The sequence below is a fragment of the Amia ocellicauda genome, chromosome 1 (genome assembly GCF_036373705.1).
Source record: "Amia ocellicauda isolate fAmiCal2 chromosome 1, fAmiCal2.hap1, whole genome shotgun sequence".
NCBI lineage: Eukaryota > Metazoa > Chordata > Actinopteri > Amiiformes > Amiidae > Amia > Amia ocellicauda.
Genome location: NC_089850.1, coordinates 27,990,079 through 28,002,088, shown reverse-complemented (window position 1 = coordinate 28,002,088; position 12,010 = coordinate 27,990,079). Strand labels below are relative to the sequence as shown.

Genomic DNA, 12,010 nt, shown 5'->3' with positions numbered 1-12,010 from the left:
AGGTGTATTTTAACAGTGAGAGACAGAATAACAGCAAAACAAATTCAAAAAACGCATTTCAAAAAAGTTATAAATTGATTTGCATGTTAATGAGGAAAATAAGTATTTGATCCCCTATCAATCGGCAAGATTTCTGGCTCCCAGGTGTCTTTTATACAGGTAACGAGCTGAGATTAGGAACACAAGGGAGTGCTCCTAATCTCAGCTCGTTACCTGTATAAAAGACACCTGTCCACAGAAGCAATCAATCAATCAGATTCCAAACTCTCCACCATGGCCAAGACCAAAGAGCTGTCCAAGGATGTCAGGGACAAGATTGTAGACCTACACAAGGCTGGAATGGGCTACAAGACCATCGCCAAGCAGCTTGGTGAGAAGGTGACAACAGTTGGTGCGATTATTGGCAAATGGAAGAAACACAAAATAACTGTCAGTCTCCCTCGGTCTGGGGCTCCATGCAAGATCTCACCTCGTGGAGTTTCAATGATCATGAGAACGGTGAGGAATCAGCCCAGAACTACACGGGAGGATCTTGTTAATGATCTCAAGGCAGCTGGGACCATAGTCACCAAGAAAACAATTGGTAACACACTACGCCGTGAAGGACTGAAATCCTGCAGCGCCCGCAAGGTCCCCCTGCTCAAGAAAGCACATGTACAGGCCCGTCTGAAGTTTGCCAACGAACATCTGAATGATTCAGAGGAGAACTGGGTGAAAGTGTTGTGGACAGATGAGACCAAAATCGAGCTCTTTGGCATCAACTCAACTCGCTGTGTTTGGAGGAGGAGGAATGACCCCAAGAACACCATCCCCACCGTCAAACATGGAGGTGGAAACATTATGCTTTGGTGGTGTTTTTCTGCTAAGGGGACAGGACAACTGCACCACATCAAAGGGACGATGGACGATGTACCGTCAAATCTTGGGTGAGAACCTCCTTCCCTCAGCCAGGGCATTGAAAATGGGTCGTGGATGGGTATTCCAGCATGACAATGACCCAAAACACACAGCCAAGGCAACATAGGAGTGGCTCAAGAAGAAGCACATTAAGGTCCTGGAGTGGCCTAGCCAGTCTCCAGACCTTAATCCCATAGAAAATCTGTGGAGGGAGCTGAAGGTTCGAGTTGCCAAACGTCAGCCTCGAAACCTTAATGACTTGGAGAGGATCTGCAAAGAGGAGTGGGACAAAATCCCTCCCGAGATGTGTGCAAACCTGGTGGCCAACTACAAGAAACGTCTGACCTCTGTGATTGCCAACAAGGGTTTTGCCACCAAGTACTAAGTCAAAGGGGTCAAATACTTATTTCCCTCATTAACATGCAAATCAATTTATAACTTTTTTGAAATGCGTTTTTCTGGATTTTTTTGTTGTTATTCTGTCTCTCACTGTTAAAATACACCTACCATTAAAATTATAGACTGATCATTTCTTTGTCAGTGGGCAAACGTACAAAATCAGCAGGGGATCAAATACTTTTTTCCCCTCACTGTAAGCTTGCCTTTACATTACAAGGGCTGTTAAACAAACACCCTTCTTCCCTAATTTATATTCAAATTAAATACAGATCTGTACAACTGTTGCAATGGCTGCCTTCAGACTCCTGTTTCTCTTGTAAGAGTATTGTTGACATTAATGTTTTCCATGTAGGTCAGAGTTTAGTACAGGAGCAGTTTGTATGAAGCTTCTGTTGGATGCACTGCCTTTTACGGATGGTATAAATGCCAAAAGAAAAGCAGCCTTTTATATTAGAAGGTAGTTTTTACTAAGCCCATTAGGGTTTTTAAAAGATGTTAAATATGTTCCTCCTGTTTCCAAACAAAGATGGTCATTATGTGGTGAAAGTAATTGTGATAATCTCTGTAGAAGACAGTTCCAAGCAGCTCGACTCGATGCCCAGTTCAACACCGTTTTTGAAACTTAAGCCAATATCCTTTTCATTTAAACCTAAACAGTACAAGCATTATACATAAATTACAATGACTGGTAGAGGCTTGGTAGCTCTTAGAAAAGCTTTTCTGTTTCTCACTGAAAGAAGCTAAATTCAGAATCACAGTAGGGTAGGCCTATCTTTTGACAGGAGAGTAATATAAATTTGTTTGCAGTTTTAGTTGTATATTGTTTAACTTTTGTAAACCTTTCCACTTTTCTTAAACTGTTTACCATCTTGAAATGCAGTAAGGTGGAGGTGGATCCATTCAGCTCTCATTTACAAATTCTGATGATAATAGATGAATTGGTGTATCATTCAGTAAGAGAATATCCCACAAAAAGCCTTAGCAGGGCACTTTTCTAAGGTGACATTTAGATAAGCAGTTTTTGTGTACTAATGCCCATATCTCTCACATTTATACGTTGCATTTTTGCACTCCTTGGACTATTTTCTTTTATTGTTTCTTGTTTTTCAGTCTCTTTATACACATTGCTTTACAAATGTAAAATGTTTTAAAAGTTTAATAGACACATCTGTATTTGTTATTGTACTGTAAGTAATAGGAGTCCAGGCAAAGCCATTGGTTTTCTTGGACTGGTGACAAGAACAAGGGCCCTGAGGTCTGACACTGACGGCTTTACCATCTTGTGTGATCCCATCCCTTCATGAATTCCTAGAAGTAGTTATGTTAACTCGTACTATACTGAGGTATTCAGTCTGATTATTTATATTGATTTACATATATATATATTAGTGTGTGTAGCGTGTAAGGCACTTTAATTGTGTATTTATTGCAAAATCTCTGTAAATGGATCATGTGTTGTTCATTAACAGAAATCTGAACAGTACAGGGAGTTTAACAGCTTTCCCTCAAACTTATATCTAAACTACGGTTTTACTCCTCCGTTTTCACAAGGAATGCTGCGGTTGTTCACGATTTATTATTACATGACCTGAAGCCAGTGAGTGGTGACTGATGGGTCCATGTGTCCTTTTACCTCCAGATGAGCACAATGCCAGGCCTTCCCACTCGCCCCTGCTTCTACGACATTGACCTGGACCCTGACACAGAGGAGATAACAGGGCTGTTCTGAGGGCGATGAAAATGCCAGGATCCTGCAGGTAAGCTGCTAGGACACACCTGCCTGGGTGAGCACTCGTGCCAAACAAGCTCCAGGGTCTTGATGCTAACATAGCAGCTAACACATTGCCTTCTTTGTACAGCCATTTGAAGAAGATTTAATTTTTTTTTTTTTTTTAAGGTTTCTCTTCCTCAGGGGTTCAGTGTGTTTATGCGAGGAACAGATCTGTTCCTGGACCAAATATGTATACATATTTCCCATTGTTTATTTAACACTATGAAATATACTTGAGTGTTGTGATTCAATTTTGTGCAAACCCACTCCTATCAAAAGCATATGTAATGTATTTCAGACCTATTTTGTTTGTTTAGGGCAAATGGATACACTGCAAATACTGGAGCAATGGGTATAATAGCCAATTAAAAGTGGCACTGGCCAGTGTTTACGGTGTAATGAAGCTTCGGGCTGAATTCTGCTTTTGGTTACTGATCTATTTCCTGTCCCCTGAAGAGGCGATGGTGCCGCCACTGGTGCTAACAGTGTTCAGATCACTTCATATAAATAACGATGTAAAATGTTAATATCCTTTATTGTAGACAGCGTTTGTCATTTGAATGGCTTTGCTAAGAAACTACAAGTATTAAACTGCTAGAATTAGTTATTTCCTCTAATGCCATGAAAAAAACATTTTTTAAATCCCTATTTCTAAGAGCCTTTGGCAATATAAAAAGTTCAAATTATCGTGCATTGGCTTCATCACTACATGACAGTACTTTCCCCACTAAAGACTGAGCGTTCTGCATTTTTGTTTCTGATGTACCATGAAGTCAAAGCTCACTACTTAATATTGCTTTGCCTTTTTATTTTACTGGCTTCTGGCATCTGTGCATGAAGGTTAAAACCAAATGAATGTTCCCTGCTAATAACTCTTTTAAATTGTTCCTAAACTACTACTACACATCTTGACCATTTTTACCTGGGGAGTCATCTCTCCTCATCAGGAAACCTGTGGACAGTATTGCAGACTGGGCCTCTTAAGAGCTCTGTAAACAATGCATACTGTGAATATTTTCTGTTTGTGAAGATATAGTCTTTACTATTCCTCAACTCTAAATAACATTAATATGTTAATTGGACCAACATTGAAAGTCTTTTCTCCATCTGTTTGCATCATATATGATAAGTTTTAAAACAAACTGTACTAGACTGGAATTTAGAGCTTTAATCCATGAGGTTTAAGTTCTCTTTGGTTTAGATTTATCTCAAATACCAATAGTCATTTAAAGCTGATTTATTTTGCTAATTTAACAGCTGGGTCAAGGTTTTGTTGTAGATGAAGATCACTGACTCTTATCATGAGTCCTATATTAGTGTACAACAAAGCATTGCTCATTCTGGCCCTGATTCTCTATATGACGGTGAATGGCCAGATTTAGCACATGGCCACTCTGTATGTAAAAAAATAAAGCAGTTGCAGCTCCTTTCACTAACGCACAAATAAAGTGGGATAAATATTGTTACCAAATTCAGATTGCTCAAAATGTACTTTATGAAAAACTAGATGAATGACTGGCTGACATAAGAACAAGAAATACAAAGTATTAACTTATTCATAAAATTGTATTCTAGACTTGGTATTTTTTCAGCCTTTAGCATTGTCACTACACTTCAGTAATATTTGACAGGACAGTGTGGATTTCTTTAATCTCTTCTGAATTCCAAATGAAACACAATCAGATTCATATATATGTGAGTTTCAAAAATTGCTGGCACTACAATAGTTTTAATAAACCTTAAATGTGGGGTGCCTTATCCCAGGGAGTTTATATAAAACAGATTATCCAGTCAAGGAAGGATGGACAGCATCTGAAAACAGTCCACATTCACCGATGTCACAAAAAACTATTTATTGAAGAAAAAGTGAACATCATAATGCTTACGCATTTCGACTCATCTTCCTCAAAGCATCGTGACGAAGAAAAGTATGAGAACATAGAGCTGATGTGACTTGCCAAAAAGCTCCAGTTTTGACTCGTGTCCAAAGGACATTCTCCCAGAAGGATTGTGGCTTGTCAATATGCATTTTAGCAAATTCCAGTTCCAAATGTTATGTTTTTCTTTCAAAAGTGGAGTCCTTCTTCCATGGAGGCCACTTTTGCTCAAAAAGCGACGGATGGTGCGATCAGAAACTGACGTACCTTCACCTTGGAGTTCAGCTTGTATCTCTTTGGCAGTTATCCTTGGTTCTTTTTCTGCCTTCGCACTACCCTTTTGTTCAATCTGGGGTCGATTTTCCTCTTGCGGCCGCACCCAGGGAGGTTGGCTGCAGTTCCATGGACCTTGAACTTCTTAATAATATTGTCACAGGAGCATCAAGCTGCTTGGAGATGGTCTTGTAGCCTTTACCTTTACCATGCTTGTCTAGTATTTACTTTCTGATCTCCTCAGACAACTCTCTCCTTTGCTTTCTCTGGTCCATGTTCAGTGTGGTGCACACAATGATACCAAATGGCACAGTGACTTTCCTCCATTTAAATAGGCTGAATGACTGATTACAAGATTGGAGACGTGCATGATACTAATTAAAGAAACTAATTGGTTTGGAATATCACTATAATCCAATTATTTATTATCTTTTCTAAGGGCTACCAACAAATGTGTCCAGGCCATTTTATAATATCTTTGTAGAATGAGCAATAATTAATCTCTTCACAGCTTCTTTGCTTTATTCTATGACATACAAAAGGCATGCAAGTATACATGATGCATGATGAATAGCTTTTAATTTCATCACTTTTCAGGAGGCATTAAGCATTATTTCATTAAGCTGTAAGGGTACCAACAAATGACTGTGTGTATGTGTGCGTGTATGTATGTATGTGTGTGTGTACACCGATCAGCCATAACATTATGACCACCTGCCTAATATTGTGTAGGTCCCCCTTTTGCCACCAAAACAGCCCTGACCCGTCGAGGCATGGACTCCACTAGACCTCTGAAGGTGTGCTGTGGTATCTGTAAATCCTGTAAGTTGCAGGTGGGGCCTCCATGGATCAGACTTGTTTGTCCAGCACATCCCACAGACGCTCGGTTGGATTGAGATCTGGGGAATTTGGAGGCCAAGTCAACACCTTGAACTCATGATTCATCAGACCAGGCCACCTTCTTCCATTGCTCCGTGGTCCAGTTCTGATGCTCACGTGCCCATTGTAGGCGCTTTCGGGCAGTGGACAGGGGTCAGCATGGGCACCCTGACTGGTCTGCGGCTACGCAGCCCCATACGCAACAAACTGCGATGCACTGTGTGTTCTGACACCTTTCTATCAGAACCAGCATGAACTTTTTCAGCAATTTGAGCTACAGTAGCTCGTCTGTTGGATCGGACCACACGGGCCAGCCTTCACTCCCCACGTGCATCAGTGAGCCTTGGCTGCCCATGACCCTGTCGCCGGTTCACCGCTTTTCCTTCCTTGGACCACTTGTGATAGGTACTGACCACTGCAGACCGGGAACACCCCACAAGAGCTGCAGTTTTGGAGATGCTCTGACCCAGTCGTCTAGCCATCACAATTTGGCCCTTGTCAAAGTCGCTCAGATCCTTACGCTTGCCCATTTTTCCTGCTTCTAACACATCAACTTTGAGGACAAAATGTTCACTTGCTGCCTAATATATCCCACCCACTGACAGGTGCCATGATAACGAGATCATCAGTGTTATTCACTTCACCTGTCAGTGGTCATAATGTTATGGCTGATCGGTGTATGTGTGTGTGTGTGTATGTATATATGTATATGTGTGTGTGTGTGTGTATATATATATATATATATATATATATATATATATATATATATATAAGCAGTGAATCAATTTCTTGTGTCTGTTTTTGAGTTACAGGCTTTTGAGTTACAATCGATTTGCAGTAGCATTTAATGTATATAATATACTGAATACAATGCCTAATATATATTTATTATTTTGGCTTTCCAGCACGCACTCTGCAGACTGTGGAGATGTGGAGGAAGCAGAAGATCAGACATTTCTCACCAAAAAGTACTGAAATGAACATTAGTTTTAATTCCCAGTGTTTTTTTGCACCAACAAAAATAAACCTCAGTCATCATTAAAAAGTAATATTGAATCTACTGTGATGTGAGCAATGTTCCTCTAATATAAGGGAGCTATTTTAGTGCCAAAGTAATGAGATATTGAAATGTTCTGTTTTGTGGGGTGGGTGCAGATTTTAAAACTTCTTGTAAAGAGGAAGTCGGTTCTGGATAACCCAGGTTTGAACCAAGACATATTTTTTGTGGTGACTTTTTCTGACTTTGGAGCTTGAATAAACTTTTAAATATACCTCAATGCCTAGTTTAATAAGTAGATTTCTACTAATAGAAAATCTAGTCCCTTTTGCAGAAGCTCTTTGTAACTTGAATCATTCTGTTCTTTTGTAACAAATAAATGTCTGTTTATTTAAATAAACTATGAATCCACGTCCTTTTTTTTTTTCTATACTGTAATCTAACCATAGGCTTTCCAATGGAAATTACCTGTTATCTATATTATTACATATAAAGCCCCTCACCATTAAATTCTTTCATGTGTGCAGCACCAGTCCAGAATTTTTCAATGGGTCTGGTGCCCCTCAGACTAAAGTGTGAGCAGGCCATGAAATGTCTCCAACACTACTGTCTTTAAAACATTGATATACACTGAACTTTGTAGTTTTACTGTGTTGGTAGCTCTGGGGGTCGTTACCATATTATTCCATCAATGCTGGCAGTCCGCTGCTATATATTCATGCTTAGTGCTTAATTTAAAATGACACTATTGGAAAAATACAGAGACAACAATCTATGGGTCCCCTTTGCTTTCCAAAATATAATATTTGAAATGTATCAACACACATTTGAGCAAGCCCATTCACATAGTTATGTCATTTTTAGCACAACACTGCACATTGTTATATTAGTTACTGCTGGAGTACAGTGTGAAATGAATACAGACAAATCCATACCATCAGCATCTGTGTACACATTAGACGCCGAACACATGTTCTTCCAGAGGCAACATATGTGCATATTACTCTAAGCATGTCACGGTCAGTATTTGGTGTTTACTTGCCCTAGGGGTTTGCAATCAATCCAAAGCATTCTGCGCTGGCTAAATTTGAAATAAATATGTTGGACTCATTTCAGAATTTAGGCCACTGAGATTATTTAAAGATCTGTTTAGCTTAAGTGGTCTTAAGTAAATGAGGTGCCAATATGCAATTATGGAGTCTGCTATAATAATTTGCTTTATCTTATTAGGCAAGGAGTTCAACTCTTAACACAAGAGTCTAGAATCATAGCATTATTGTATTGAGTACTTCATTATCAGTATCTTGCATCACAGCAGGAAATTACATTCACTTGTTCGTCTCTACAAAGTTGTTCATGGCTCTGGAATGGCCACCCTCCTGGTCCCGGGGCAGTGTGTGTGGCTGCTCGCTGCTATGCTGGGCTGCCCATGTTTGTGTGCGGTCTGTGCAAGTCCAGCTCAAGAGCCAGGTGAAATGCTGCCCGTGGCTGAGGTGTGATTCTCTCTTGTTGTGATTGGGCTCCTCAATGCAGCAATGCCTGCGTGTTAAACAGCTCTGTAATATCTGCTCAGTGTGTTTTGCTTCCCAATGACAGGGTTGAAATTAAATTTAAATAAATACATTCCTGACAGTTGTGAAGAACTGGAACACAACTATTTTTTTGTGAATAAGATTGTTAAAATGTATGAAAACATGCAGTTATTGACCCTGACTATGGTGCACACAATGTATTTTTGAAGAGATATCTTTTAATCATTGTAATAATAATGATACCCGTATCAAAGGAGAGTTACATGTTTTTACACTGAGATACCATGTTTTCTGTATGTAGAACATTTCAAATGTAACATCATCACTATGAAAAAAATCATATAGTTAATCTCATTCAGACATAAATTGAAAGCTATTCCAAGGGTGAGGTGTGCTCTTTGCTCAAATATGTTTTTTCTGTTCAATAGTTGATCTAAAATGGATTAATCGTTCCACGCCTTGAAGAAGTTACTGTTTCAGTACCAAGGACAGGTCCCTTTCTCATATGTTAGTTGCCTAAATGTATAAGGCGAGTATGTAGCAGTTGTGTGTTGCAATTTACTCATCCATTGTCTGCAGTCACAGCCTGCAATATATTCGCTAATGACTAATGCACTATTGTATATTATACCAAACAACAGCTAAACTCAGGGCATCTCAGAGTCTTTTCGATACGAGTCAGAATAGTTAAAAAAAAAAAAAAAAAAAAAACACACTACATGGTTATTAAGTTACTAAGTGACTGTCTTGAAACATACTTACAGGAATAAGCCACCATGTGTCATTAAACAAATTTAACCCCTTGGCTCTGGACGAAGAACACCTAACTTTTAATTTGCAAGATGCTGAATTTAATTCTCTAAATACAATCTCTACATTAAAGTATTTAATTTGAATATTAAAGCCTTTGTTTCATATGGTATAATTCCAAATAAGAGTATATGTACAGTATATAAATTGAAATACATGTATTTTAATATTTATGCAAAGTTGTATAATTATTACTTACAACACTTAGTCCAAATCACAACAGTAATTTGCAATATAAAGGGGCCCAAAGCAGTTTATTAAGCAAATTAAATGTTTTATTGTAGTTCATGATTTAGTTCCAGAGTTCCTTATTTGAAACCTTTCATTTCTCTCTCATCTTACATGTTGTGTCTATGTTGTGTTTGTTTTATTTTTCATAAAGTGAAGTTACACAGTCTGTTTAATTCTACCCCTATAGCAGCACGTTTCATGTGATTACTGAACTGTCCGTCGCAGGCCGTGCCTGAGAGAACTGTTTACAGTTCCTGGTCTTGTTTTGAAGTCAGCCGTCAGTGTGCTTCCTTTAGATCCTCTCAGCTAATTAAAACGTTTTGTCTCCTGTAGGACCTGACTGAGAGCTCACGTCGTAGCCAAGACTACAGGAAACCGCACAATCACTGGAACGCTCTCGGCAGCTACGTTCTTTGCTCATTCGGTCAGAATCGTGCCCCTATTCACAGTGTTGTTGCTAATTAGTTAGAAGTGAATAAAGGGGCTTAGGTCCCCCTGCCTGAATCCGATGTCTTTCTTGCCTGCCTGTGCTGTAACAATGGCAGGGTTGAGTAAGCCCTAGGCAGCTAGGCCTCTTCAATGCACAGCGCAGGAGTCACAGAGGGCAGTCACACACAGGCAAGGTTGTTAGAGTCACACACTAAACAATTAGGCTTCTTGTTCCTTTAGAGAAAGTAGGTTTAATTATATCCCAAAGTTTTCTTTGGACAGGGTCCGATCTCAATGTGGAACAGGCCTTGTTCCTGTTTTTGTCCTTCCGGTTTCATGAAGAGATGGTGTCTTATTTGTACTTACCTCTGGATCAGCAGTAGCCTTTGATTTTGTTTTTCATAGTATATTATGTTTTTGTGGGGTTTTTTTTGCTCAGTTTCTGCTGCTTCTTAGTACTGAGGTCACTTAGAAAGTCTACAAAATAGCATTATTGGTGGCATCTCATACCTACATGTTGGATATTCAATCTGTTTTGCATGTAAAAGTTCAGGAGCATCTTGTTTTGTCTGGGAGGAAAAGGATCATATTTTCCCTAAAAGTATATTTGTGAAATTGTTCAGCAATCCAGACTATTTACCTCTTTTTATATTGTGAAATAAATAATTGTAAATGGAAAACTACCACGTAACGTTTTTTTTTTTTTTTTTTCCCTATCTTCAGTAGTATATAGTTTCCTATTTTTTGTGTTCCTGTTTGAAGTATTTAGTTATTCAAACTAAATCTTATCCAGGCTATACATATTTCATAGCCTGGAAAAGATGTTGACCGCACATAGTTCTGTCATTGGTAAATCTCCATCATCTGACCAGGATGAAATCTGATTTTAGTTTAAATTAGAGCTTTTAATTTCCATTTGGCTGGGCTATTACTGTCTAAGTCCTGGCCAATGACCCAATATATTAAATTGTCCTTTTCTCTTCTTCCAAACACAGACTTCTGTGGCCATACAAACAGCAAGCAGCTTCATGTAATTTATTAAATATTCATGTGGAGGGTGCTGTTAACACTCCTGTTCTTCACCAAAGTGCCACGTGATATTTCATCTCCTGAGATTTAGTACCTTGGATTGATAGCCTACCGGAAACTGGCTACGCTATGTGGTATTAAAGTGCTGAGAAGAAAACCCCCAGAAACATTCTTGATATTTTTGTTTGTTTTTTTTAAGTCTAACAACTAGTTGTGTTGTCCATTTTGAACAGTGTGCGGTTCTGGTGATGGTTCGAGGTTCTGGCACACTCCTGGTTCCTATTCTAAATTATATCTACAATAGTGGTAGTTACAACTGAGCTCTTAATTGAAATCTTTAATGACTTAGTGATTGACTGGTTTCAACCTTGTCCATTGTTTTCAGATCTTAACAGTTGAAGAACCAAGCTGCCTTGAAAAGAAACCCCAAAATACATGCTTATTTCCTACATAATGTAGGTCTCCAATATTGAACACTTCTGATTCCCTGTGAAAGATGAGAAGGAATTGGACTGCTCATCAAAAGCAGGGATGAAAACACACCAGATTGCTGTGGGGTTTCCTGGCAGTATCAAGATATGTTAAACCTTAGTGAAACAGCCTTTATTTTATTGTCAGTAAATAATATCTACAGACAGTAATCACAATACAGACCTTGCCAAAAGAACAATGATTGCCCTTGCCCTTGTTTCTGTTTAACACTGCTAAGTTAAACCATCTGGAAATCAGGCATGTTTTCATTTTTTAACATACCACATAACTGGCTTTTTCAACACTGTTAATAGAGCATGAAACCATAAATGAAAGATTCTGGCAGTTTTGCATTCAGGGGTAAAAATGTCTTTCTTGTGATATATTTCTGTGATAAAATATAAACCGTAGAAGA

At 38.8% G+C, this 12,010-nt stretch overlaps 1 protein-coding gene across 1 annotated transcript in view; it reads left to right on the top strand.

Annotated features, from left to right (window-relative positions):
• Positions 1 to 7,493, top strand: part of mthfd1l (methylenetetrahydrofolate dehydrogenase (NADP+ dependent) 1 like) — a 91,871-nt gene extending 84,378 nt beyond the window's left edge. The window contains exons 27-28 of the mRNA XM_066700628.1: positions 2,936 to 3,053; positions 7,002 to 7,493. Of these exons, the coding sequence (XP_066556725.1) occupies positions 2,936 to 3,025 (90 nt within the window). The 3' untranslated portion in view covers positions 3,026 to 3,053; positions 7,002 to 7,493. The remainder of the gene's footprint in view (positions 1 to 2,935; positions 3,054 to 7,001) is intronic.
• Positions 7,494 to 12,010: the final 4,517 nt, after the last annotated feature.